Here is a 27,215-nt window from a genome sequence, read left to right as displayed (position 1 = left end):
CACTAATGTCACTGTTGACTGTCACCGTATCTCCAAGTCTTATACGTTGCAATTATTTTCGGTCCCCATTATTCATCTAAGTGTAGGTGAGCTCCGACTGTGTTCTCCAGGTACATTCTAACCTTATAAGCGTTCTCCGGTCAGGCGAGTCTGGGAAACGCTGGGCCAGGGGGCTTTATTACAGGCCGCATCGTGCGGATGAAGAGAGGGATGCCGTGGGGTCACAGACACCCTTCTAGGCTGTGCACACATCTCTCCGTGGCTGTCAGCGTATGGGCTCGGGTCCTGCATGCCGTCCTGTTGTGGCGATGGCACAGCTGTCCTGTCTTTATGGGTCACGGGCCAGGCGTCCCCTAGCCAGGGCGGACTCGTCACCATCATCGTGTCAGGGGTCTCTCGGAGCTGGCGGGGCTTCTGTCAGCCAAGCCCCTGGGGAACCCAGACATGCCCCTGGGGTGTGGCTGAAGACCTCTGGTGTCTGTGAACAGACTGATCTAGTGGCCCTTGCTGCTCTGTGTTTATTTCCCGTCTGCTCTCCTCGGGTCGTTAATAAACCTGCTTCAAGCTTGGTGGCATCTGGGTCACGAAGAACTAGTTAGGGAGAGAGCGGGAGCCTGTGCTCCATTTGGAGCATCAAAGGGGATCCAGCGCCCCTCTGTCCCAGGCCCATCGTGGTGGGGACAGTGACTAGTGAGGTGTCCCCAAGGGAAGTGCATTGGGGGGAACAGTCAGCAGAGTCTTCCCACACAGAGAGGTGACCTCCACTCCCTCTCTGATTTATCAAGGCAGCAGGGACATTTTCTTACGGGTGACCGCCGAAGTTAAGTGATTGGCCAGAGGATCGGAAGGGAGTGCCGGGCTGACATTTCCGGTGAGCCCGTGGAGAGCTTAGCTGAAGGTCCTGTCCAGGGGCACCTGCTCCCGCTGAAATAAAAGCACCTGCTTCCTTTATTTAAGAAATGGCAGCCTGCAGAGCCAGCCTTCCGTGGTGCGGCAGGAGCTCCTTTGTGAGGCTCCGCCCCGCATGGCGTCCAGCCAGCGCACTCACTGAGAACACACGGAGCCTCGTGGCGATCAAAGGCCTGCCGCAGTCGTTCCCGACATGTCAACACCTGCGTGCTTCTCCTTGACATTTCCACCGGCGGCTGACATCCAGCGCTTGCAGAAACCCTGTTCTCACTCTCCTGGTGCAAATGATCGGTCTCGCGGCCGTCTGCTTCCGCGGCAGGCACTTGGCTGCCCGGCCCAGTTCTCAGAGTGGACTGGCTTCCTGGCTTGCGGGTTTCCATGTGGTATGAGGAAAACCTGTAGTTACAAAGTAGAGAGAAGAAAATGCCATCACTTACCTTGTAGGATGAGCTCTCCGGGACATAGTGCTGAGCCTGGCCCGGTGCCTTGCACTCATCGTTCCTGCCCAAGGCGGAAGGGCATCGGGCGGGAGGGCACCTGGTGTGAGGGTCGCACACCAGGACACTCATGTGTTCACTTTCAGATATTCACGTGTTTGTTTTTAAAGCGCAGTGTGTAGAGTATGGCAAGACTGCAAGAGGCGTGTGAGAACTGTGGTGCTGGGAAGGGGAAAGAGCTAGCGCTTTGGTTACAGTGGAGTCGTGTACATTTGGAGGTGAGCTGAAGATTATTTTGCCAGTTCATTAGCAGGAAAGCCTCGGTATTAGAAAAACGATTTTAGCTGGAAGGGGAGCTTACTCAGCAATCGAGCATTGTATTCAGATGGGATCGGCTGTGATGCCTCCTGGGAGGAGACTGGGGGGAGGTGAGGAAGGGCCGTGGGGCCTGTGAGGCTGGGGAGACCAACCAGGCTGTGGGCTGGACTCCACTGGGTGGCCCCAGGGAGTTCGGGAAACATGAGGCTGTCATCCCAGGGGACCGGGAAACAGTGGGGTGTCAGGAGCCAGGCCCAGTAACTGAGGGGAGCACTGGGCAGGCCTGCAGATGCCAGCCAGACTGGTCTGGGATGAGCCTCAGTAGGGAATCAGGAAACCGAGGCAGAATGATAAAGTAAAATGAAATAATAACAAAAACAGTGATGTGTTAAGTCCGAATGCAGGGTATTATTTCTCCCACAGCAGCCACAGGACCAGGCACTGTTCTTCCTCAATGGAGAGGACACTGAGCACAGGTTAGGTCGCTGGCCACGGCCCTGTGGCCAGGAGGTCGCTGAGCTGAGACTGGAACCCAGGCCTCTCGGACTCCAAAGCCTGTGCCCTGCGCTCAGCCGCCTGCCACAGACATGCAAATATGTGGGCCCAGTGGAGGTGAAGGGGAGCAGCAGCCCGAGGGCCCCCATGCCCAGGGATCCCCCACAGCCCTCGGGAAGTAGCTTCAGGCCCAGCCAGCCTGGTCAGAACCCACGTGTGAGGGGAACTCGGGAGAGCGCAGGCGGTGGGCTCAGTGGCCTGGCTGGTGCACCAACTGTCCTTGGGTCCTCACTCCCGTCACGTGGCGTCCATCGGGTGTGGAGGGGCGACCTGGGAGGGCTCATGATGTGACAGGTTCCTTCCTATTAAACACGATGGCTTTTTGATTGTTCACCAATGATGGGCAGATTATGGGGGTATAAAGTTGCTGTTTACTGAAACTGGGGCCATTGAGTTGCCTCAGCAACATCTGGATTCGGGGCAGGGCACGTGCAGAGGCTCCTCTCTGTGGTTTGGGTGTCGTGATCAGAAGGGCCGGCTTCCCCGAGGGGCCCCGCGAGGCTGTGTCACCTCCCAGGGGAATCCGGGAGCATCTTCAGAGGAAGGGCGCAGGCCCGCCAGCCAGTTCCCCTTCCGGCCCAGCGACTGCCTTGCTCATCCTTTACTCTCAGTGTCCTCATTCTCCCTACAGTGGACATTTGGACAGGAAGGAAGGTGATAGCTTTGAAAAGCAGTGTGATTCATTGTGACCCCAAACAAATGTGATGCTGTCATTCAGAACGAGGAGAGGGCACACATTCCCAAAGTCTTCCTGAAAGACTTTGATGGGCCAGTCGACTGTGGTAGAAAGAACTTTGGGTTGGAAATCTGGAAATATTATGCTTTAGTTCCGGCTCTGCCACTAGCTGTGTGGCCTTGGGCAAGTCCCTGGTTTCTTTGTAAGTGCATGTGTACATGTGTATGAGTGTGTGTGTGTGTGTGAGAGAGAGAGCCAGAGACAGAGAGAGAGAGGGAGGGAAGGAGGGAAAGAGAGAGCATTCCTTCCTGGCCCCCTGGGGCTAGGGGTGCAGACGCTGGCAGCTGGCTCTGGCCCGTGCACAGCCCTTCTCACCTCTCACCTGCCGGCCCAGCTTGGGCAAGAGCCGCCCTGGTCTGCGTGGCTAGAGCTCTGCATTCCCACAGCGGCCTCCCTCCTTCCTCCGCCTGCTACACAGAAGCTCCTACGCCTCAATTGCTTTGAGTTTTCCCAAAGGATGGAGCTGTCCTGGAAAGATCATGGACTTTTGACTCTGTCATCTTGGTTTCCAATGATAACTGTCCTGCTCATTGACTGTGTGACCTGGGCCCGGGGACTCTACCTCTCTGAGCCTCCCTGTCCTTGCAGGGCTGGTGTGTGGATGCGGCAGACCAAAGCCGGACGGCACACAGCACTGAAGACGTGTCCACACCTGCTTGTTTTCCCTTCCTCTTTGTTGCCATGGAAACACTTCGGTTTCTCTAGAAGAAGGTGGTTCTTCTGGCAGTCTGTCAACTAGATGAGTATGAACTGACGTTCTGGGTTCATAAATGCTGTGGTGGTCAAGCTCAGCAAGCCTTTCACTTTAGAACATGTCTGTTGAGTACTCCCTCTGCTCCACGCTGGAGTGGTGAGTAAGACAAGGCAGGGTCTTCACCCTTAGGTCGTCAGATGGGAGAGCGTTGCTACAATAAGTAGTAATTATAGCCCCGGAGGGGCTATTTATTTACCTTTTATAACCCTCACAGCAATCCCAGAGCAGAGGCATTGTTACTGCTCCCATGTTGCAGGTGAGCACCCTGAGGCCCAGAGAGGTAATGAAGTTGTTGAGGGTTATGTAGCTACTAAGCAGCAAGAGTGCTGGGCTTCCTAGTGCTGGAGGCAGTCTTGCTTCAGCGTCCATGCTCTTAGCTTCCATAATCTACTAAAATACGTGGCTGTACTACAGTAGAGCTCTCAACTTAAAGTCACGTACGTAGTTCTCTTACAGCGCAATAGAGGTGTGCGTAGAAGGATTAGATGCCACCGCTGTGGGAACACAGGAGGCTGAGTGGCTGTCCCGCCTGGAGGGCTGCAGGCCAGGATAGGCTTCTCAGAGGGAACCTCTGAGCTGACGTGTGGGAGTTCTGCAGGCAAAGAAGTGGGAAGAGGCCAGTGGAGGCGGAGGGGAAGCCCAGTTGAAGGTGCAGGGACATGAAAGAGGGCCGGGGGGCGGGAGGAGACAGGAGAGGAGGCCGGGGAGAGAGAGCTGGCTGCCGGGAAGGCGGCCTTCTGAGCCGTGCCAAGGAGCGGCGTAGGAATGGTCCTTGAGAATGATTAACGTTAGTACCTTCAAACTGTTCATGTAAACCCAGGGTACGTGTCAGTGACGTAACAGGCGGGGCTTTTGTTTTGTTTTGCCACTTAGGTTTTTCAACTGGACTTCTTGCAAGCCAGGGAGTGCTGAGCGTATTGGACCACACAGTGGCGGGTCTTGGCAGCTTTCCCAGGGCGTGGCTGCTGGCACACAAATCCTGACTCCCCCTCCTGAAGTTACTTAACATCTCCTGGCCCGCATTTTCTTACCTGTGAAATAGGGCTGTTGAGGGTTGAATGAGATAGTATGCCTGAGGTTCTTCAAACAGCGCCTGACCTGTACTAAGTGCCTGGTCGGGCGTGTGTGCTGATGTTGTTATTGTCGCTGTAGCCACCCCACCCGCAGATGTCCACAGTGAGATTTCCAGGGCCCTCCCCTCTTGCCCCACTCTGCTCTCCAGCCATCGGGACCGCCTGCAGTTTCTCAGACCCACGCCACTCTCTTGCCTTCATAAAACCCACTGCAGCAGCATCTTCCCTGCTCAGTTCTTCCTCTCGGCCTCACCTGTCTACCTGCAGTCTGGCCCTGGGTCCCCTACCTGCAGATGGCCTTCTTTTCAACTGACTCAGAAATTCTCTGGAATGTTGGGAGAGGGGCTTTGTCCTGGGTGTGAGGCTCGACCCACTGAGGCTGGAAGGGGAAGGGGCTGGTCCCCCCACCCTGTCCAGCATGTGCTTTGCAACATCTGTATGTCCACCCAGAGGCTTGTTTTTGCATAAGGTCTGCTGCCTGGGTCCGTGACACAAAGGGTCTTGGTTGCTAAGGTTGGATACAAATTGGCTTGAGCGATGGAGGCAGGCTCTAACTGGCTTTGCCTTCCCGGGTATTTCAGACACGGTATTGCAGAAAGTATCCTCTTATCTGCACCTCGCTGCTAATAATACTTTGTGGCTTGGTATACCAGTTGCTGAATCCCTCTCTCAAAATATTTTAGCTCACTCCCCCCGGATGCCCCGCCGACTTCCTCAAGTGCGTCATAAATCTCCCACCAGAGCTGCTCCTGTAGATCACCCCGGTGTGCTGACTGCGGCGGCTCGGGACGGACTCTCCACCGATGGCTGTCACTTGCCTGTTTGTGACACGGCCTTCAGCTGTGGTGGTGTCAAGATAAATCAGCACTCAGAACTGGTTTGTGGGTGGAAGCCGGGGACTTTTGTGTGACCCCTTTATTTTATAGATGAGAGCAACAAAGCCCACGGGGCTAGGTGACTTTCTCAAGGTCACACAGTCAGAAATTACCTGAGCCAATTGGGACTAGGCAGATTTTCGGTCTTTCAATTCAGTGCTCTTTCTGTCTCACCAGAAGCTATTTATTTTATTTTTTTAATTAAAACTTTCAACTTTAAAAAATGGTGGGAAAATACACACAATATAAAACTTACCATCTTAACCATTTTTAAAAAGATTTCATTTATTTATTTTTAGAGAGAGGGGAAGGGAGGGAGGGAAACATCAATGTATGGTTGCCTCTCACAGGCCCCCAACTGGGGACCTGGCCCACAAGCCAGGCATGTGCCCTGACTGGGAATTGAACTGGCAACTTTTTGGCTCGCAGGCCGGTGCTCAATCCACTGAGCCGCCCCAGCCAGGGCCCACCTTAGCCATTTTTAAGTGTCTGGTTCGGTGGCATTAGGCACATTCCCACTGCTGTGCGGCCACCTCTACCTTGCATCTCCAGAGCTTTCATCTCACCACACCGAAACGCTGCCCATTGGACTCGAACTCCCTCCCCGGTCTCTGGCGATCACCATCCTACTTCCCGTCTCTGTGGACCTGACTCCTCTAGGTGCCTCGTGTAAGTGGGACCATGCAGCCAACATTTGCCCTTTTCGCCTGGCTTAGTTCACGTGGCATGAAGTCCTGCGGGTTCATCCACACTGTAGTGGTGTCAAAATTCCCTTCCTGTTTATGGCTGAGTGACACTCCACTGTCCGTATCTCCCCATTTTGTTTAGCCTTCCTTCCGTTGAGGGCCTCTTGGGCTGCCCCTGCCCTTGGCTGCTGTGAGCAGTGCTGCCGTGAACAGGGACGCACAAGTGTCTGCTCGCCAAAAGCGACTCCTGCTAGCAAACCTGTGTGTTTAGAGGCATGCGCTGCTGCCCGCCATTGCCACTCATATTTTTTTTCCTCATGGGAATTTTGGAAAATACAAAACACAATAAAGAATAGAAAAATCACTGATTTTTTATGGTATATATTTCCAGGATTTCATATTCATGTTACTTTTCAAAATCTGAAAAGTTTATACAAACTGAGGGAGAATTTAAACAGGTAGGGCCCTCTGTGTAGCAGGGTGAGTACTTGCAATTATTTAAGACAGAGAGTGTGAAAACTGAATGTGGCCTTGGCCAACACCCTGGCACTTTAGAGATGAGTTCACCCAAAGCATGATCTACCCTTAACACTACTACAGCTTTGGAGCAGTGCCGAACACCATCTTAACATCTTAATAGAGTGTCCTGCTGCTAAGAAGAGTGGGAAGGGTGAAGAGGGCTGCCAGGGCCGGTCTGTCCCGGGTCTATTTCTTAAACATCCACTAGGGGGCAGTGAAAGACATACATTTTTTAATAGGCTTGATGCCTGCCAAGCAATCCGTCCACCGCATCCTCTGTGTATCTCTCTCAGCCATCAGTGCATTCAGTTACAAGATAATGGATTTCACGTTCAATAGCGGGTTTGGGTGAAAATGGAGATACCATCAGCTTCAGCCTAAGTACAGGTCTTCCTCCTGTTTAGGCCAACATCACTGCATAAAACTTCATTCAGTATGTTGGTCCCAGGTTGTATTTTTAAACTCAGGTTAGTGCAGGGGTGCTCAAACCCAGCGAGCGTTAGAATCACACCATCATGCTCTTTCCAAAATATGCACGCCCAGGTCTCTTCCCAGGTCTGTTAAATCAGAATTTGGGGGGTTGGGGCGGAATTATAGACACTATATTTAGATTCTGGTCCATGACTTCTTGCTAAAAACCAATGAATTCGTTTTTAACTTTAATAACTAAGGGAAAAGGGTCACCCTTGAGCAAAACCTCAGAGGACAATTAATATGAAATTCTGGAAAATCTTTCTCTCTCATTGTAAAATAGAAGCTGCTGAAAGGTCTAGTGGCCACATCTGGCACAGAGAGCTGGCTTCCCGGTAGACGGCACCCGGGACCCAGGTAGAAGGCCTGGGGCTGGGGTGGTCCTGGCAAACTGGGGGGGTCTGCGGCTACAGTTGCAAGGAGGCTGTGCTCAGGGCCCAGCTCTTCAGTGTAAGGACAGCTCAGAGACCAGCGCTGTCCGCTAAGTTAGGAGAGTCTTTCTGGTAGCACTCAAGAAAAAGAAGCCTTTGATTTTATTGCATCAGAGGTGAAAATGACACAGAGAACGTGCAGTGAGGTCAGTTCTCATCCTAACCAGCCCCCTAGCAGGTTAGAGGACCCAGGGCAACAAGTCACGTGACCTCTCAGAGCCTCAGTGTCTGCATTTGAATGAGAGAGGGCTGGGCAAGGTAATCTGCAAGGATCATTCCAGTTCTGGGAATCCGGGGATTCCGTTCGTGTTCCTAATGCTGACTTGTGTGGTGCTACTCTGGCAAAGAGCAGAAGAAATAGTCAGCAATGCAATGAATGGCAGAGACTAGTGACTGTGTGGTTTAATTTATTTAAGGCCTATACACTGGATTCAAAGGAGAAAATATCGTTCCCGATAATATATTAAACTGTTAGTATCTTCAGCATTGCAGAAGCTTTCCAGAGGGAGAAATTGCCCATCAGTGCAAACGTGACATTTCTTACTTCCTGATCTATAACTGCCATTTCTGCAGCACATTTATATTTACTGTAAAGGGCCAAATGTATGAATGCTCCGGGTGAATATTAAACAACTACACATAAACGCCAAGGTCACGGTTACAAGACAGGCTCCATGGAAGGCCTGGGGAGGCTTGCATTGATCTCCGGTGAGGTTCCATTCTCGAATCCTGCTGACAAGGGGAAACAATTGATGTGGGCCATTATTAAGGCTTTAAGTGTTTCTCCGTTGTTAAAGATCTTTTACAAGCCTGGAGTAACTGATAGTGCCCAAGGAACTGGCAAAAGCTTCACTTAGAAATATAGGCTGGTCAGAGAGATAAGTAAAACCCAAGTGCAGATGTCCTCCTGGGTTGGGCTTCGCGGCAAAGGGGGAGGCGAGGGTCAGCCCAGCTGGGGGGCGTGCTGCCTCCTCCGAGTTGCAGGGTTCAGATGGAAGGACCGCCTGTTCTGGGCTCTTTCACGCTGCACAGAGAGTGACTCTCGCACCCACTTTCAAACTTCCTCCAGCTCCCTCCCCCGTGAAAACCTTCCCCCAGCATTCAGTCCATCCATTCCCTGTAGCTACATGAAGGATATGACAAGGGCCCGGGGAACTGGGTGAGTATGAATTATGCAGACCCGAAGCTCCAGACTGACTGTCTGGACCGGTCAAGCATCCTGGATAATTGTGTGAGTGTCCTGCTGACCTGGAGCTGGGAGGAGAGCAAATATTATGGATGACAGAATCTGGTTTGAAGAAGATCTCAACAGACGGAAGGATTGGCCAGGTCCGCTGGATGAACCTAATGAGAGAGACAAATGATCAAACACGCATTTCCCGTGCATGAGCTTTGTGTTGTGCTCCGCCCTTCACATGTTTCAGTTTATTTCTTCTTTATAGTGGCCCACGAGGGCTGGTTTCACCTTCCTGTTTGTAGGATGAGGAGCCTGAGACAGGGCAGTACTCAGTGAGCATCCCGCAGGAAGGTGCGAGCACGTTCCAGTCCAGGGTCTCAGCTCCAACCCCAGTGCTGCCCCTCGGTTAGTCGGCAAGTTACTGCACCTTTGAGGAACAGCCCCTGCTGGGCGTGGTGGCTGCTCGGGTCAGGTCCCCTGGTCCTCGTCCTTTGCATGTATTACCTCATTCATCCTCAGAACAGTCTTCCTCCTATTTTACAGATGAGGAAGGCACAGATAACTTAGGTAACTTGCCCAAGGTCACACAGCAAGTAGCAGGGCCAGGATTCAAGACCAGGCAGCCTGATGCCACAGCCACACTCTTAACAACTGATGCACCATCTCCTGTTTTCTGTATCATAAAAGGAGAGCCACCGTATTTTCTTACATGAGATGACGTATGCGAAGTGCCTGCTATAGGACCTGGCACATAGTAGGCACTCGTAAACAGTACTAGATCATCATCATTAGCTATGTGACTTGCTCACGGTCACAGTCAATAGCTGGCAAAGACCTGGGATTGGAGTCCAGGTCCCCTGGCCACAGACCTGCTGTGCTCTTGACCTCCCTGCTACAGGACAAGATTGGGGGCAGCCCAAGGCCACTGTCTCAGTACCACCGCACTGTCTCAGTGTGGTGTCATCTCCCTGGCGGGTGCCCAGTAACTGTCACACAGGCAGGGTTCATCTTGTCACCCACTCACCAAGCCTTTGCCGACGTCCTGCTGTATCTTGGGGGTCCAGAGAGGAGAAGGACATCCCGTTAACCCTGCTCTTCTCCCCCCAGGTTCGGATGGTAAAAGATGGAAACCCCTCCTGGAAGCCCACTTTCATTGTGAAACCTGATGGTGGTTGCCAGGGTGACGGAATCTACCTCATCAAAGACCCCAGTGACATCCGCCTGGCAGGGACCCTGCAGCGCAGGCCGGCAGTGGTCCAGGAGTACATCTGCAAGCCTCTTCTCATTGACAAGCTCAAGTTCGACATTCGCCTGTATGTCTTACTGAAGTCCTTAGACCCCTTGGAGATCTACATAGCCAAAGATGGACTCTCGAGATTTTGTACGGAGCCGTATCAGGAGCCCACGCCCAAGAACCTGCACCACATCTTCATGCACTTAACCAACTACTCGCTGAACATCCACAGTGGGAACTTCGTCCACTCGGACAGCACGAGCACGGGCAGCAAGAGGACTTTCTCCAGCATTCTGTGCAGGCTGTCTTCCAGAGGCGTGGACATCAAGAAGGTCTGGTCTGACATCATCTCCCTGGTGATCAAGACCGTCATCGCCCTGACTCCAGAGCTCAAAGTCTTCTACCAGTCGGACATCCCTGCGGGGAGGCCAGGGCCCACGTGCTTCCAGGTGAGCCACCAGTCCCCAGCGGGGGGGGGGGGGGGGGGGGGGGGGGGTGGCGGGGAGGGGTAGTTGCTGGTGTTAAACCAGGGTACAACTTTCTGTTTGCCAACTGTGTGATTTGGGGTAAGTTACTTCCCTTTTCTCATCTGTAAAATGAGACCAATAGTACCTCCGCTAAAGGATTTTTGGAAGAATTAAAGGAGACAACACATGTAATGCACAGTGCCATTCACTCATTCATTCATTCATTCATTCATTCATCCATTCATTCATCCTAGCAGTTTTTACCACCAGCCGAGTAGGGGACCGGGCATTGTCCGTGGTCCCAGTGATACAGTGAGTCAGGTCTCTGCAGGCTGGTGCCCAGAGTCTACCATTGTGGGAGGCAAGTGATTTTAAAAGTAATTAGTATAAAGTGTCACAGTGCTAGAATGACTCATCTAATTGTGGGGCCATCTAACATTTTCTGGGTGGGAGTGAGGGTGGTCTGGGATTGCTTCCCAGAAGAAGTGGCAGTTAACCTGGAACCTGAAGTAAGACTTACACGAAGCAGGCAAGATGGCAGGGCTGGGGGAGACAAGGTGTTCGGGGGTGAGAGGGAAGTGGAAGCGTTTCTGAGTCTGAAAAGGGGCAGCACGGTTGGAAGGTGGAGTCAGAGGTGTGGAGGCAGATGAGGCGGGAGAGGTAGGTGGGGGCAGAGTTGTGGAGAAACGAGGGCAGTGGGGGCCACCAGGGGCCACTGGGGGACGCTCGCAGGGCACTGGTGCACTTGGATTTGCATGTTATCAACAACAGACTGGCTACAGGGTGGGCAGTGGTCTGGAGTAGGGAGGTGACTAGTGAGCTGGTTGTTTTCTTACAAATGAGAGGATGCTGGCTTGGATTACAAAGGGCTTGGAGGTGGAGACAGTAGATTTGAGAGCAATTAGAATGGCTAGATGTGATGATTGGATGAGGCTGGGGGGCAGTGGGGAAATGGTGGTGGTCAGGGAGGAGAAAACCAAGAATGAGTGGTGGGCGGCTTAGGCACTTGGATGGATGTATAGATGCTACTGGAAGGGGACCAGGCTGTGTGGTTGGGGGGCAAGGTGAGGAGTCGAATTTGAACATGCCTTTGAAGTGCCTATGTGACATCCAAGTGGAAAGTGTAAGTAGACAATTGGACCTTTGAGCCTGGAGTTCAGGAGCGAAAAGTCTGGGCTGGAGAGAAAGATGGGGACCTCATCAGTGTTCAGATAGTGACTGAACCATGAGAGACTGCAGAGTAAGATGAGGCCTGCGAAGACCCCTGGTGGGGTACCACCATCTAAGTCGGGGACAACGGAAGGAGAACCCAACAAAGGAGACCAAGAAGATGTGGCTGGAGATACAGAAGGGGCACTAGGAGAGGGAGCACCCTGAATACCGGGGTGGGGGCTGTGTGTGGAGAAGCAGCAGGCAGGGGTCAGCCTTGGCCAGTGCTGCTGGGGCATGACCAAGGCCAGGCGGAAACCATGCCTTGTACTTACTACTGACCTCGGTGAGGTCAGTGAGCGGTGGGATGGGGCCAGAATGCAGTGACCGAGTGTGGGAGGGACAGAAAGGGAGTGAAGGTAGAGCATCCTTTTAGGTCGTTCGGCTGCAAAGGTGGGGTGGGGCGGGGAATGGGCAGGCCAGGCACCCAGCAGACACCCACTTTCCTGCCACAGATACACCAGAATGGGAAGGAGATGATAAGAAGGGGTACCCCTGGGACCCTTTCCATCTAATCTTTAAAATTATCTTGTAGCAGTTGTATCTAAAAAAGAATACACGAACGTGTAGGTGAGCTGTGAGGCAGAACCACGAAATAACCATCCCAAGCCACCTCCCACCCTGAGGTCCCATTGCCATGCTCTTCCCCACCCTATTTCTCCGCCCACCCTGCCCTCAATTTTACATTTGTCAATTCTTTGCTTTAAAAATACTTACAGTGCCCATGAATGTATTCCCTAAACAAGACGCTGCTTTGTTTCGCTTGTTTTTGAGCTTTATAAAGACTCTGCTGGAAAGTATGCGGACTTCTGCAGCTTTCTTTCCCCACATGTGCGTGTGGGTGGTTGGTACTGTTTCATTTGCATGCTGTTTATCCCGTTGCGAACACGCACAGTTCATTTATCCATTTTCATGTCAATGAACATGTGGGTTGTTCCTGGTCCTCTAAGACTGTGATAGGAAAGTAACGGGGTGGCACCGGAGGGAGGGGAGAGCAGCGGGGCAGCCCCTGCTCCAGGGCGGTTACCCGGGGGTGGCACCAGGCAAGAGGATTTCCAGGCAGGCGGGCAGGAACCCTTTGGAGGAGAATTCAGGCAGTGATCAGTTTCTGGGAGGGGCAATTGCCTTCCAGAGATCTGTCCTTAGGCACTTGGACCCCAGGCTTTGGTTCCCAGGCAGGAAGTCCAGCTCAGCCATTAGGAATGTGGCTTAAGGCCTTAGAAAGTGTGAGTGGGCAGGACGGGAGGCAGAACCAGAGAAAACAGGTCCTGGCTCAAGCCACCATAGGTTAGGGCAAAGGAGACATTTGCAACGTGGAGGCATCCAGGGGTCATCCCGGGGGACTGTGCGGTCCCATCTGTTTGACAGGGACAGTTATTCCAGGCCTATCATGTGGGCCTGGCATGCATGGCCAAGCCACAGAGCCCTGGCAGAGTGAGAGTGCAGGGCGGGGTGCCTTGCAATGGACCCGTGGCCTGGGACAGCCGTCGGGGTGGAGCTGGGAGGACTGGAGGGCAGACAGTCAGGGAGCCACTGGTTTGGACAGATCACGTCTAGCAGATGGAGCCGCAGCCCTGGGACCATTTTCCATTGCTTGACCGCATTAAATGCTTCCAGGCCTGGGGTCAGGAGAGGAGCACAGCACTGGAAGTGAACTCCAGGGGGCGCTCTTCCTCTTCCTGTCTATGTGACTTTGGGCCTCTCTCGCTCTGTGAATCACCTGCGCTCACTTCCCTACCTGCCTCCTTTGGAGCATTGTGAAGTAATTTAGGAAAAAGACTTTGACAAGGTAGAAGGTGTTAAGTGTTTGAAATGTGTTTTACCACACATTTCAGACCCATAGTGATTGAGAAAATATTATTCTTTTCTCCTCTCTTGCTTTCTTCATTCATATCACTTGTTAAAACACTGTTAGTTTGGGTCTCAAATACCTCAACTAACTTGGAACCCAAAGATTTAGGTTCTGCCATTGACTTGCTGTGTGATGTTGCATAAGTCACTTACCTTCTCTGTGCCTCGGTTTCCTCAACTACTTTGCAGGGCTGTTGTCCAGTTTCCATGAGATACAGATTGTGCAGGATTTTGCAAACTGTAACAGTGCTCTGTGCAAATGCAGTATAATGAGTTCTTTCTTACTGTGAAGCTGCTTCTGCTTGCAAGCTTGGGCCGGGCCTGGATCACACATTCCGGGACATAAGCCCTGGCCAGCAACGCTGCATTTAACTTGAACATGTGACTGTGACCCTCTCCAACCAGAGCCACAATAACTACTTGGAGCACGACGATGGCCCATAGCAGCTGCTGGCACAGCCCAGGCTGCGGGCAGGTTTCCTGTGATCCCTGGCCTGGGAATGTGGCTGCCCTGCCATCCCGGCCTTTCCCCTGCCATCACCCAGGCAGCCCCTAGCAACACGTCCTCATGTCCGTCTTCTGGAGGGCAGCGGTGTGACCTTGGCTTTAACACTTAGGTCCATCTGATGCACGTGGCAGAAAGGCACATGCAGAGGAAAGGCTTCCAGCTCAACTTTCAAGAACATTCTATCTCAATTCTATTGCTTGGTCTCTGCCTTCCTCTAGCTCCATGTCTGATTCTCTCCTTGGCCGTGACCCCTCCCCCAGATGTCTGGAGGAGACACCTTCTATAGATCCTAAGGTGCTTCTCTTTCTTCATTGTTCTTGCAGCTTCCTCCTCCCCTTCAGCCCCAGACACCCCACAGGGAGGAGTCAAGAAGCAGCCTAGTAGTCATTCATGCCAGGGCCTGGGGTTCCCAGCTCTTCCTTCCAGCACCACCGGCTGGCAAGCTTGGCATGTGAGCCTCTCTTTACCTCAGTTTCCTTATCTGCAAATAGTGGTAATACCTGTGTCTACCTTCCAGAACAGTTGTAAGATCGAATGAGAGAAAGCCATGTGGAACATTTGGCATAGTACAAAGCACAAAGTACTCACTTAATAAATGGCAGTTTTTATGATTATATCATTTGTCATTTGTAACAACAGTTCTCATACTTGCCTGCCTTGGAGTTAAAGGAAACCGTGAAACTGTCACATTCTATAATCACAATGAAACACCAGTGTTCCTAGGAACAAGTCGGAGGACGGAGCCCTCAGCCTAGCGTGGGTTGCCTCCTAGCCTGGCTCCAGCCTCGCTTCCTTGTACCCTCCCCCGACCCCATGGGCCCATCAAGCCGAGCCAGTTCCTGTCTCTTGGACATGATTTGTGCCTTCTTGGTTCTGGCTGCTTGTCCTCTTCTGTCTTGGTCTGCCACGTTCTCTTATTTTCTTCCGTTAAAAAAAAATCCAATGTCTTCCAACAAAGTACTGCTCAAATCCCACCTTCTCTGTGAAGCCCTCCTCAACTCCATCTGATATTTGGACTTTTTTCTTCCTTTGGATCCCAACAGAGTCGCTGGGCACCTGCCGAGGTGAGCCCTGAGCTAGTGATGGGACGTGCGGTCCTGGATAAGACGCAGTCCCTGCCCCTAAGAGGCACACAGCTGAGTGGGGAAGACGGAGGTGGGAGTTACAATTCCTGTAACAAGTGCTGCCAGAGGGCACATGTGGGGTGGGTGCTGGGAGAACACAGAACAGGGAGTCCCTGACTTCACCTCACCTGGTCAGGGAAGGCTTCCCAGAGGAGGAGATGCTTAAGCAGGAGCTTACGGCCTGAAGAACTCACCAGGCAGAAAAAGGTGAGGGCACCATCCTCCCCTGGTTTCCCTCCTCCCTCACCGGCTGCCGCTTCCCAGCCCTTTCTGGATCCGTTGGTGTTGAGAGTCCCCGCCCTCAGTCCTTGGGAAGCTCCCCTCTTTTCGACAATCACTCCCCAAATGATCTCATCCGGCTCATGACTCTTAAGTATTGGTTTTGTCCTGTTGACTCCTAAACTCATATCTCCAGTCTCGACCTCTCTTTGAGCTCCAGACCGGCATAACCAGCTGCCCACTTAATCCTCCTACCGGGATTTCCAGCGGGCATCTCCCACTTGACATGTCCAAAATTAAACCCTCGATTTTACTCCTGAACCTCCTCTTCCATTGTCTCTCCTGTTTCAGTAAATGAATAGCATTCAGTTAGCCACTCAGACCAAAAATCTGAGTCATCCTTAGTTATTGTTTTTTCCTCCTTTCTATATCCAATCCATAAGCAACTCTTGCAAACAGACTTGAAAATGTATCCCGAATGTAACCACTTCCTACCAACTGCACTGCTGCCACCCCCTTGCACTTGCACTAGAGCAGTAGCCCCCTAACTGCTGTCCCTGTCTCCACTCTTGCCAGCTCTCGCCCGTTTTTCTCACTGTAGCCAAAATGATCCTTTGAAAACATGTCAGATCAAATTACTTCCCTGTGCAGCCTCTCCAGTGGCCTCCTCCTCGCACTTAAAACCCTGGCTCCGGACCACAGGCTGCAAGGCGCTGCATGGTCTGTCCATTGTCTTTCCCTCCGACCCCATCTCCTACCCCTCTCCCTCTTGCTCACTCCTTGCTGTTCTTCTCAAGTGGCCTTTGTTCTTGCTGTTCGCTTGGCCTGAAGCGCATTTACATAGCCCTGCAAACGACTTCTTGGCTCACTCCATTCAGTCCCTGTTTACATGTCGCCTCTTGAGACTTTTGCTTCTGGTCATGATGGAGTAACAGAGACAGAACCTGTACACCCCCCAAAAAACACATTAAAAAAAGAAGAATGACTGGACTTAACCTCCTGCAAACAAGCAGAGTACCAGACAAAATACGTACAATAAAAGTTTTAAGACTTTGAACAACTTGCACCTCAGCACTGTGATCCCCGAGGAAGAGGGAACTATAACCGAAGGTGAGTCCTGCAGCAGCGTGGCTTTCTGTTTGGGACGATTTCTGAAGCGTGAGCACAGGGGGAGGGGGCCTGGATGCAGCCCTGTGACCCCAGTGGATTGAGGAGCTGGAGGTCGAAGTTTGTCAAGGCTGAGGTATCTGGAAGTCTGTGGGCAGAATTCTAAAAATGAGGGAGCTAAGCTATAGAACTAGGTACAAAAATGTTAAAGAAAGTATGAGCTTAATGAAGAGAAAAATGGAAGCTATTAAAAAGAACCCAGTGGAACTTCTAGCGAAGAAGATACAATATCTGAAATGAAAATTTCACTGGATGGGATTAACAGCAGATTAGACCCTGAAGAAAAAAATGAGCAGTGACCTTGAAGACACAGCAATAGAATCTATCCAAAATGAAACAGGAAAATGACAGGAAAAATGAGTGAGCAGACCATCAGTGACCTATGGTACAACGGCAGGTTGTCTAACACATGTGTAATTAGGGCTCCCTGAGCAGAAAGGACAAGGAAAACACAGAAAAATGTTTCAAGAAATGGCCAAAATTTCCAAATTTGACCAAAATAATAGAAACCCACAATTCAAAAAGCTTAAGAAACTCCCAAGTAGGGTAGACACACATGCACGCACAAGCTCCCATCAAGGCTCCCCTTTATCAAATTGTGGGAAACCAGTGATGATAAGAAAATCTTAAAGGCAGCTAGAGAGAGGAAAAAAGACATTGTATTCAGAGGAGCTAAGAAGAACCAAAAAGTTCTCATCAGAAACTGTGCCAGCCAGAAGACAGTGGGATGACAAATGTCACCTCCTTAGAAAGGACTTCCCAAACCATCCTTTCCAAACCACCAAACCCCGCCTTCACCACTGGGCCACACTCTCTGTTCTCACTTTGCTTTAGTTACTGACTCACGTGTGGCATCTCTCTCCACTAGAACGCAAGCCCCAAGAGAACGGGATGTTCAAACACCCTTTGCCTCATTCGCTGCTTTATCCCCGGTGCCTAGACCAGTACCTAGTATTCAGTAGGTGCTCGTGAAATATTTGACAAGTACAGTTGTCTTCCAGGCACGATAGGATAAAAGCAGAGAGGACTCCAGCATCCTAGAACTGTGAACCGCTCAGCCCAGGTGGAGCCCAAGACGTGCAGTAGGGAGTGGGAGGAAGTGAAGCCGGAGTGTGAGACGGATGGCAGGTCCCAGAGCGTCTGCAGGACGTGCCGCAGAACTGGACCTTCGTTCCGCAGGCAGGGGTTTCCGCCAGAGGAGCGCTGACGCTCTATTTGTATCGGGTCAGCCAAAAAGTCCGCATGGTGTTCTCCATAAAATAAACGTTTTTCATTTTCACCAATAACTTTATTGATCTGGATATTTTGAGCATGTCTGCCATCTCCCATGTAGTATCATGTTGATCGTCCTCAGTTAATGTCTTAATTTGATCGCCGTCAACTTCAACTGGTCTGTGAGACTAGAGCACCGTCCGGCCAGAAATCTCCAGCAGGAGACTTCACAGACCACTCTTGGCACATCGGAGCACTTACAGCACCTTCTCCACACATTGCACAGATTTTTTGTGCGTTTCAGTTGCATCTTTACATTTCTTGAAATAATAAAGCATAATATGCCAAAGATCTTACATATTTTTCTCCCATCTTCAATATTAAAATGGCCACACAAAAATTCACAATACAGTCTAACAAAATAGTTCTGAATGAAGTTAAAGACAACTGAGTGCTACCAGAGCCATCATATGGAGGAAACCAAACGAACTTTATGACCAACTCCATATTTTATAAAAACACTGCAGCAGCCCCCGTGCCAGAGGAATTAGAGGGTGAATTTGTGAGCAGGGATGCAGCTGGGGAAGCTATTAAAAGCAGCCCAGGTGCAAGGTGGTGCAGACCTGGTCCAGACCAGGAGCCCTGGGGACGGGCCAGCTCTAGGAAGTTCTTTGGAGGTAGAATGTACAAGAGCTGGTGTACAAGTAGAGATGTAAAGGATAAGGAGAAATTTCTGGCTTGTGCGATTGGGTGGATAAAGAATACTGTAGGCAAAGTAGACTTTAGAGAGATGGCATGCTCATTATCTATTGCTATGTAACAAATTGCCCCCAAACTTAGTGGATTAAACTAACAGATGATTCTCTCATGGTCTCCAACTGCCTCCAGCTGCAGGCCTCTCACAGGCTGCGATGAACTTGTGGCCAGGACTGCAGTCCTCTCAGGGCTTTCCTGGGCCAGCGCCCCTCCAAGGCCACCCTCCAGCCATTGGCAGCCTCCAGGCCCCCCGGCTGTTGGCTGTTGTCTCGCCTGGGCCTCCATGTTGGGCAGCTCGCAACATGGAGGCTGGCTTTCCTCAGAGTGAGGAAGCCAGAGAGGTGAGAAAATGCACACCAAGGCGGAAGTCACAAGCTTTTCATAACCTGATATTGGAAGTGGCATCCCCTCATGTCTGCCCTAGACCGTTAGAAAGAAGGCACCAGGTTCAGCCCACACTCAGGGAACTGGGGCTACACGAAGGCATGAATGCTAGGAGGTAGGGGTCATTGAGACCATCTCGGAGGCTGCCGACCACGGACAGGGAGCTCGGGCACTTGGATTTGAGGGGTCCAGAGCCTCCCCGTTGGAAATGCCCCGGATGCGGGCAGACATGTAGTTCTGGAACACAGGAGAGAGTCCTCTTGTTGGAAGGGAGCCTGGAGCCTTTGCGTGAGTTTTCTCCCCGACTTGCTTTGGGAAGCGTCTGGACGTCTGAGACTGGGGACAGAGGCCTGTGAATCCCCAGGGGCCCCTCAAGCCGGAGGCGAGCAACGCTAATTGCAGATTGAATTACTTGGAGGAGGGTAGAGAGTCACATGACTGAGAACCTCTCTCCACCTCCCCCCTGCCCCCTACCCCCCCCTGCCGTTTGACCATTGCTGCTCTGCCACCGGGCCAGAGAGAGGTCCCCCCCTTCTGAGCTGGTTTCCCATCTGCATGAAGTGGGTGTTGGACTAATTAGCAATTTTTTTAAATGGAGATTTTCCCCCTAGAAACCCCAGTATGTAAAATAGGTAAAAGTTGATCTGAACTGGTCTTTCCAGTACTTCCCCAGAAAAGAACCCGATTCTGAGAAATACTGGACCAAGTAAATTCCCAATTTTCTGCCAGATCCATCATTCCAGGGTTTTGTGACAAGGCCCACTCTACATTCCCCCAGGGCTGTGGTTCCGTTTATGGGGATCCATTGGTGCATCGTATTTCATTAATTTTTAAAAAGAAAACAGTTCATGTATCCTTGAATTTGTGAAAAAATATGTGTAGTAAAGCTGACCTTCATTAAACACTCACTGCATGTCAGGCGCTGTGCAAAATACATCCTCTCCCAGCATCTGTATTTGGTCCTGTCCCCCAGCTCCATGAAGGCAGAGACGCCGTCCAGTCCACCACTGTATTTCCAGGAGCTAGAGTAGTTCCAGGGCATAGGAGGCATTCCAATAAATGTTTTGCAAACGAATGAACAAAGGAAAAGTCTGTTCTCATTCCCATTTTACAGATGAGGACACTGGAGCTTACAGCTGCCAGGTAACGTGCCTGTAGGTGTATACAAGTTAAAGGCAGAACTGAGATTTGAAATTAGTTGCTCTGGGCTCCAAGCCACAGACGCCACTCCTTGTTGGTGAGACGAGCAGGAAACTGGAAAGGGAGGCCGCAGTGGTGAGTGCCTCCCGTGTGATGAACGCAGTCCAGGGAACTTTTTGCTTCCCCGATCGATTGCCCTGCAAGGTAGCCGTTGTCACCTCCGTTAGTAGACACGGTCCATGCGGCTCAGAGAGGCACCAAGCCTAGAGCACCATGCCTAGAGTTGTTTAGCTAGAACGAGAGACTGATCTGGGATTGCAGCCCAGGTCTTTCCGACTCCACAGCACTCTGTACAAGACCCAATGCTTTCAACCACATGCACCAACGTCTGGGCCCTGGAAAATATTCTGCCACCGGTGGGTGCCGGTCAGTACGGCCCGTGAGGCTTCGCTGCCCCATTCTCCTGCCTATTTCCTGTAGCTTTACGTTCACAAGACCACTGTGCCTTGAACTGCAGAGCCCGGCAGGCCGAGGAAGTGCAAGTCTAAACTTCCAAGATGTAGTGAACAGCAAGCGTTGGTGGCTGGGGATGATAAACGTTGGCACCACAGCCCCACCGTTCTCTGTAGCCTCATCGACATCACACGTCTCAGGCCAGTTCTGAAGTTAGACTGATGATGTCACCAGAGTCTCTTAAAGGCCCCATCACTCACATCCACTTGTCATATATTATTAAGCAGATCTGTAATACATGTGACATTTTCTACTGAATGTCCATTCCTTTCTTTTTGTGACCAGGGAAAGAAAAATAGAGTGAGGATGACTTTTTCCAGCTTCTCATCCTTCTTGCCCTTCTTTGAAGAATAACCTTTTCTTGAATTATCCCCCCAAATGGCCATTTAGGCTCTGATTTCATTAATAAGGAAAAAGCCACGGTTTAATGATGATCATTTAACTAATACATATTCCGTAAAGACAAGGAAATGGATCCCCCTCATCTTTTCTTCTCTACTCCGCAGTGGGGACACAGTTACCTCTTCTTCTTGTCTCTCCTGTGTTCTCCGCACTATTTTTTTTGAAACTTTGGGATTGCATCAGTTCTGTTAGACGCGTTCTACCTTATTGCCTCCTATGGAGATAATGAAAGTTCTCTTGAGAATCTGACATCCTCATAGTCTGAGTCTGAATCTAATTAAGATCTGCAGTCTCAAGGATGAGGAGGAATTGTCTGGGTGAAGGGTTGTGTCAGGCAGAGGGAACAGAGGCATGGCGACTTAGGGCTTGTGAGCAGTTGAAAGAGGCCAGGGAGGAGAAAGCCTCACCCAGGCAGCGTGCGGGATTTGAGAGCAGACGTCCAACAAATGCTGAGCCTTCGGACTTAGCTCTGGGTGTGAACTGGCTTCGTGGGGACGTGGTCTGTGAAGTCACCCAGTGCCCCACATGCAGAAGGGCCCCCTGCCTGGTTTGATGCTCTGATCTTGCTATCATGGCATTAATGAAACTTTCTGAACAAGGAGCTTTGCATTTGCATCTTGCCCAGGGTCCCGCAAACAGTGTAGCCTGCCCTGCTTGGGAGTGAAATCCAGCCCTGTCACTTATTAGCTAGGTGGTTGCAGGGAAATCCATTGGCCTTTCTGAGACTTAGTTTCTGCTTCATGGAGAGTATAATCCTTGCTTCAAATGCACTGTCATGAGGATTAAATGAGATGACAGATAATTGGCACACTGTGTGGTTATTGGTGCCCAGTAGGTACTGAGTATACTATTCCCTTCTTCTTAGCCATATCAGAGTCACCCTGGGGATTTGTTATTCAAAATACTTTTGCCTGCGCCCCACTCTGAAAGGTTCCAACTCACCAGTGAGGGCTGGGAAAGGCAGTGGTTGGACAGGTCCCGAAGTGATGCTGGAGTGCACCGAGCTCACAAAGGGAGCCTGGAGTTTTCACAGATCTAGCCAGGAAGCAGCCTCCTAACAGAGGGGAGCAAAGGGGGGAGGAGTTGATGGACCTCTACTAGTCCTTAACATAGTGAAAAACCTATTTAAGGAGAAATGGGTTGCCACCTATAGCACTTCAAAGACAGGGATGGCGCTGAAGTGCATGGTGGGAACTCATCCTGGTATGGAGGCTCCTATGAAGTGTCTTGTTTGCTGTCCACTTGGCCTGACAAGCACACCCAGAGGGAGAGGGGCTGTGGACGAGAGAGGCCAGGGTCAAGGCCCAGGGTAGGGGCCACGTCTGAATGTATGTCTACTTTACTGGCCCTAACGACACCCCCAATTCCTGCAAAGAAATTGTGGCTAGAGGGAGTAATTCTGAATTATGTTTGTCCTGCACAGATTTTAGGCTTTGACATCCTTCTAATGAAAAATCTGAAGCCTATCCTACTTGAAGTTAATGCGAATCCCAGCATGAGAATCGAACATGAGCAAGAAGTAAGTTTTTTAAGTCTCGCATTGAACGTATTTCCATACAACTGGATGTTTCCATTCTCATGTTACTCACTTGGCTAAACAAGATTCAGCATTCCCAAATTTGCGCAGCATAGTTCTGTTCGAGTCTGAGTAATTCCAGTTTTGTTGCGCTCTGAACGTAGTCTATTAGTACAAGACCCATCTGACCCACGGTAGTTTCCCAGCATGCCGTTCTTCCAGTTTCTAAGATCTGCGAGTGCAGAAGCAGCTGAGCCCTTCCATCAGCTTTGACATGAACTAATTAGCCTCAGGAGACGAACTAATTGAAATTCTATGAATATGATTTAGCCATGTCGACATGCTTGAATCACTAAGATAAATAGTATATTTAACAGTGGTTCTATTCCCCCCCCCCGAAAATAATGCATAAAAAAGACGGGAAGGAAATACACCAAATACTAACAATGGGTTTTAGGGGGATTCTGTGGATTCTTTTAAATTTCTTATCCCCTCTCTATATTTCAAGTTGTCTACAATGAGCGTGTATAATTTTAATATTCAGAAAAACAGAGTACTGTTTTTCCTCTTTACGTATTTTGTTAATTTACAAAAGGACGCTGACACGTGTTAGGTAGTCTGTACAGGGAACCTTTAAAATCTTTGCTCCTGGATTAACGTAAGCAAACACTGATGGTGGCACCACTGCCTCCCGACAGTCGCTTGGCCCTGAACCCCTGAGTCTCCCCACGGTAACACGGAATTCTCACCCATTCAAGCTTTCTCCAGGGGTGTTCGAAAACGTCCCCAGCTTTGTCGACGAGGAAGTGAAGGTGGCCGTGATCAGAGACACCCTGCGCCTCATGGACCCGCTGAAGAAGAAAAGAGAGAGCCAGTGAGTATTTTCGGGGCTGGCTATTTCTGTCAACTCTGCTTCCCAGACCCTACGCCGGTGAGTTCAGCTCTTGGAGCACGTTAACAGCACAAGGGAGAGTTATGTATAAACCAATCTAATGAAACGCATTTTCATTTGTGAATATCAGCCTCCAAATACAGTATGATTCAGCCGGGAAATGGAGGCTTACCTCTGAACCTCTAGCTTGCTGCTGTCTGCATCGGGGAAGTCCCTCTCAAAATCCACATTCCCCTAGTGACAGGGTGTCCTCCTGCCCCCTGGCTGTTCTCGAGGTGCTTCTCTCTGAAACCCTCAGGTGGAGGGACAGAGCAAAGCCAACCGGAAGAGGGCCACAGGTGAGATGGACGTGGTGAGTGAGGATCGCTTCCTTTTTACTTCGTGATGTTTACCCTCCTGCGGTTTTGTTTCAGCGCTGACAGAGCCGCTCTATCAACCTTCGGGCGCTGTGAGAATATTTACAGCAGCTACAATTCCTCTCTGTGCCTCCCACCCAGTGGACACCATATTGGGATGTGTGTGGGGATAGCCCCCCTCCCTCAGTGAAGTCACCCCGGAAATGAGTGACATTGCACTTGGGTATTTTGTTTTATTTTTACTGAATTCCTGGTTCCCACAAATTAAGGGCTGAGTAAATATCACTGTGCTGGTTTTTGGCAGAAAAAAAAATCAAAGACAGGCATTTTGAACAGTACTCCCCATAGCCCTGACAAAGTGGATGGACCCAAAGGCCCCCAGACAGGTAAAGCGCTTGTCAGCCATGGTTCAAGGCAGAGAGGAACACTGGCTTCCCAGAGCCAGTGGTGCTTTGCAGGTTCTTTCACTGCGGCCCCTCACCCACTGGGCTCAAGCCCAGATATTGTTAGAACCATCCTCCAGGCCTGCCTGTCCCCTGGGCGGCAGTGTGGAGCCACCCGGAAAGCTTTCAAAGACACCACTGCAAGGTCCCTCACTTCTAGAGATGTGGGTTTTAATTAGCGTGGGCAGGAAGCCTGGCCACAGAAAATCGTGAGGTTCCCTAGGTGACTGTCCTTTGTAGCCAAGGCTGAGCGCCACTGCCCTGCAGGGCATGTCACTCGGATGGAGTGTTTGTCATTCTCGGGGTCAGGCAGGATGGTGCCTGCTCAGCTGAGCTCTCCTCCAGTGCGCTCTTCACCCCGTCAGGCACACGCTGTCCTCCTTGGCAGGACCCAGCTGAGAGCAGTCACCCCTGGTTTGCAGGCACCCGGCCGGCCAGACGTGGCTCACTCCCATCATAGAGCTACCGAGTGACTCGGGGCCAGGCTGCCGAGTCCTCAGAGCGGCTCAAACAGCCAGCAGCCGGACGGGGTCCATTTGTCGCAGCTCGCAGCTGCGCTCTGTTAGCCGTCTTTAAGGAAAAGCAGCGGATCAACGCAGCGCAATTGGATTCATTGCAGTACAATGTTCTGGGCTGATCTAATGGTTATTACGCTCACCAGGAGAGATGAGGTCCTGGGAGAGGGCGGCACTGAGGGGAGGTTTCGATGGCCATCCACACCTGTGTGCGCAGTGGTACGGCTTTTTAAAGGTGACCTCGACACACCTGCACTGTGATTCCTGCGGTGGGAACAAGTTCAAGGGCCACCGTGTGGCCTGAGTCCTCTTAACCTCTGCCCCCAAAAGCATTTTCCCATGAAATGGCATTGGAACGAGATCAGCTCTCTAGCTCTTGTTCTAAGTTGCTTTTCTTTACCTGCCCTTGGCAGTCTGTGCACGCAACTCACTGGGGCTGTGGATGTAACTTTTCGTCACAGTGGGGCCCTGTCATCGGGAAGAAGGGGAAGGGCATGTGCCACTTGAGGCATAAGTCACAGCACCTCCTCTTTAATTTAAAAAGCGTTGACTTTCCTTTCACTGGATAACCTGGCAGAGTTCGAGCTTCAGGAACCTGACTCCAGTTCTATCGTATGAAAAACCCTTTCATCTCACCCTTCTCTTACCTACCATGTTAAGGGTGTATGTTAACAGCTAAATGTCACTACCACCATTTTCCATGAATTTCACCTTTAAAAAAAACAAACCGGCAATGATCGTCTTTGAAAGCACTTTGTAATCTGTGAAGTGCCTTGATCTGTAAGGCAGAATTATTATCATTTTGATAACTTACCATGTACAGACAAAGGCTGAAATTATCCTCAGCTCTTTGGTGTAGACGTGTTTTAGGGTAACACGGAAAGTCGCCGTTCGCATGCTCGCAGAAAACGCCCCGTGCTGTCCTCAGTTGTGTGTGTCTGCCTCTGTGACCGCCCCCCCCCCCACTGCAGAAAGTGATGTCATGTAGGCTTCTGGGTTGCAAGGTACCTTTGGAACCCGAGTTTTTGTGTTTGCATGGGATGGGACCTACAGCTTTAATTGCAAGTGTTAGGCTAGCTTTCCCCTCTGACTCTTTAGCAGAAGACAGTCTGAGGAGTCTCCCCCATTAGTTCCTGAGTACTTTCTGTCAGCAAGACCGTTGCGGGGTCTCTGCTTTTATGCATGGACTGAAGAGAAAAGGCAGATACGCACACTGGACTCCCCAGAGCTCTCAGCTCCCCTGAGAAGATTTTGGGGGGGGTGCGCATCAGAAGGGCCCCAGCCACATGTGTCTGTGTGTCATGTACCCCCACACCCTGCAGGGGCCTGTAGGCCGGGGTCATCTCTGTGGTGGGATGGAAGTCAGCCCTCCTGCCTTCTCTGGGGCGAGAACTTGAGACTCTTCTGATGCCCGTCTGGGCATAACTGAAAGAGCTTTTTCTTGAGCTGGAGAGAACAAGATCCTAACCCTGACCTTGGGGACATTGCAGAGCTATTTTGAGCCTCAGTGTCCTTTTCTACAAAGTGGGGGTAGTGACATTTAAATGAAGCAGTGAGCAAAACTTTTAATATATAGTGGGCACTCAATAATGCTTTGTTGACTACTCAACAATAAAATTCTCTACTAAGACATAAAAACAAGGACAAAATAATGCTTAGTCTCCATTACCTTTCCTGGAATACTTCAAGTAGAATTTTTAGTTGAAAACCATTGACATCCTAAAACTGAAGCTGCTAGATCACTGTGGCTAGAGCTGACATTGAAGCTGGTTGCCAATGGAAACTTCGGTTTCCAAGTAGCAAGATGTCACGAACCCAGGCATATTTATTTGTTGGCCCCAGAAAGAATAAAATAGCTATCATATGAAAACTATTTGGAGCTATGGTAACATTTTGTAATTTCTGGTGACTTTGTTCACTTTCATACCAGAGCTCTTCAGAGGCACTACAGGAACATGGGACTGGCGGGGAGGGGGTCTGGAGCCTTCATGCCTGCGCCCACATATACAGAAGGGAAACTTACATAATGTGGAATCAGCCATTTCAAAGTGCACGGTTCAGCAGCACGCAGCACCTTCACAGTGCTGCGCAAGCATCATCCCATCTCGTTCCAAACACGGTGTCACCCCAAAAGAAAACTCTGTACCCACTGGGCAGTCACTTCCCCCTGCCCCAGCCTGCTCTCTGTCTTCGGGTTTACCCGTTCTGGACACTTCACATGAACAGAATCATACAATAGTCAGTCTTTCGTGATTGGCTTTTTTTCACTTAGCATGATGGTTTGGGGGTTCACCCATGCTGGCGTGTGTCAGTACTGTATTCATTTCACAGACACATAAAATCCCGTTGTATTGGAATATTATTCC

At 50.8% G+C, this 27,215-nt stretch overlaps 1 protein-coding gene across 1 annotated transcript in view; it reads left to right on the top strand.

The window, feature by feature from the left end:
• TTLL11 (tubulin tyrosine ligase like 11) overlaps positions 1-27,215 on the top strand; it is a 193,782-nt gene that overhangs the window by 59,966 nt on the left and 106,601 nt on the right. Inside the window, exons 4-6 of the mRNA XM_037059200.1 lie at positions 10,049-10,624; positions 22,551-22,646; positions 23,402-23,517. Of these exons, the coding sequence (XP_036915095.1) occupies positions 10,049-10,624; positions 22,551-22,646; positions 23,402-23,517 (788 nt within the window). The remainder of the gene's footprint in view (positions 1-10,048; positions 10,625-22,550; positions 22,647-23,401; positions 23,518-27,215) is intronic.

Source organism: Sturnira hondurensis, unplaced genomic scaffold (genome assembly GCF_014824575.4).
Source record: "Sturnira hondurensis isolate 20B ecotype Veracruz unplaced genomic scaffold, ASM1482457v3 Scaffold0010448, whole genome shotgun sequence".
NCBI lineage: Eukaryota > Metazoa > Chordata > Mammalia > Chiroptera > Phyllostomidae > Sturnira > Sturnira hondurensis.
Note: the sequence above shows the minus strand (reverse complement) of the source record. Positions and strands in the feature narration are given on the sequence as shown.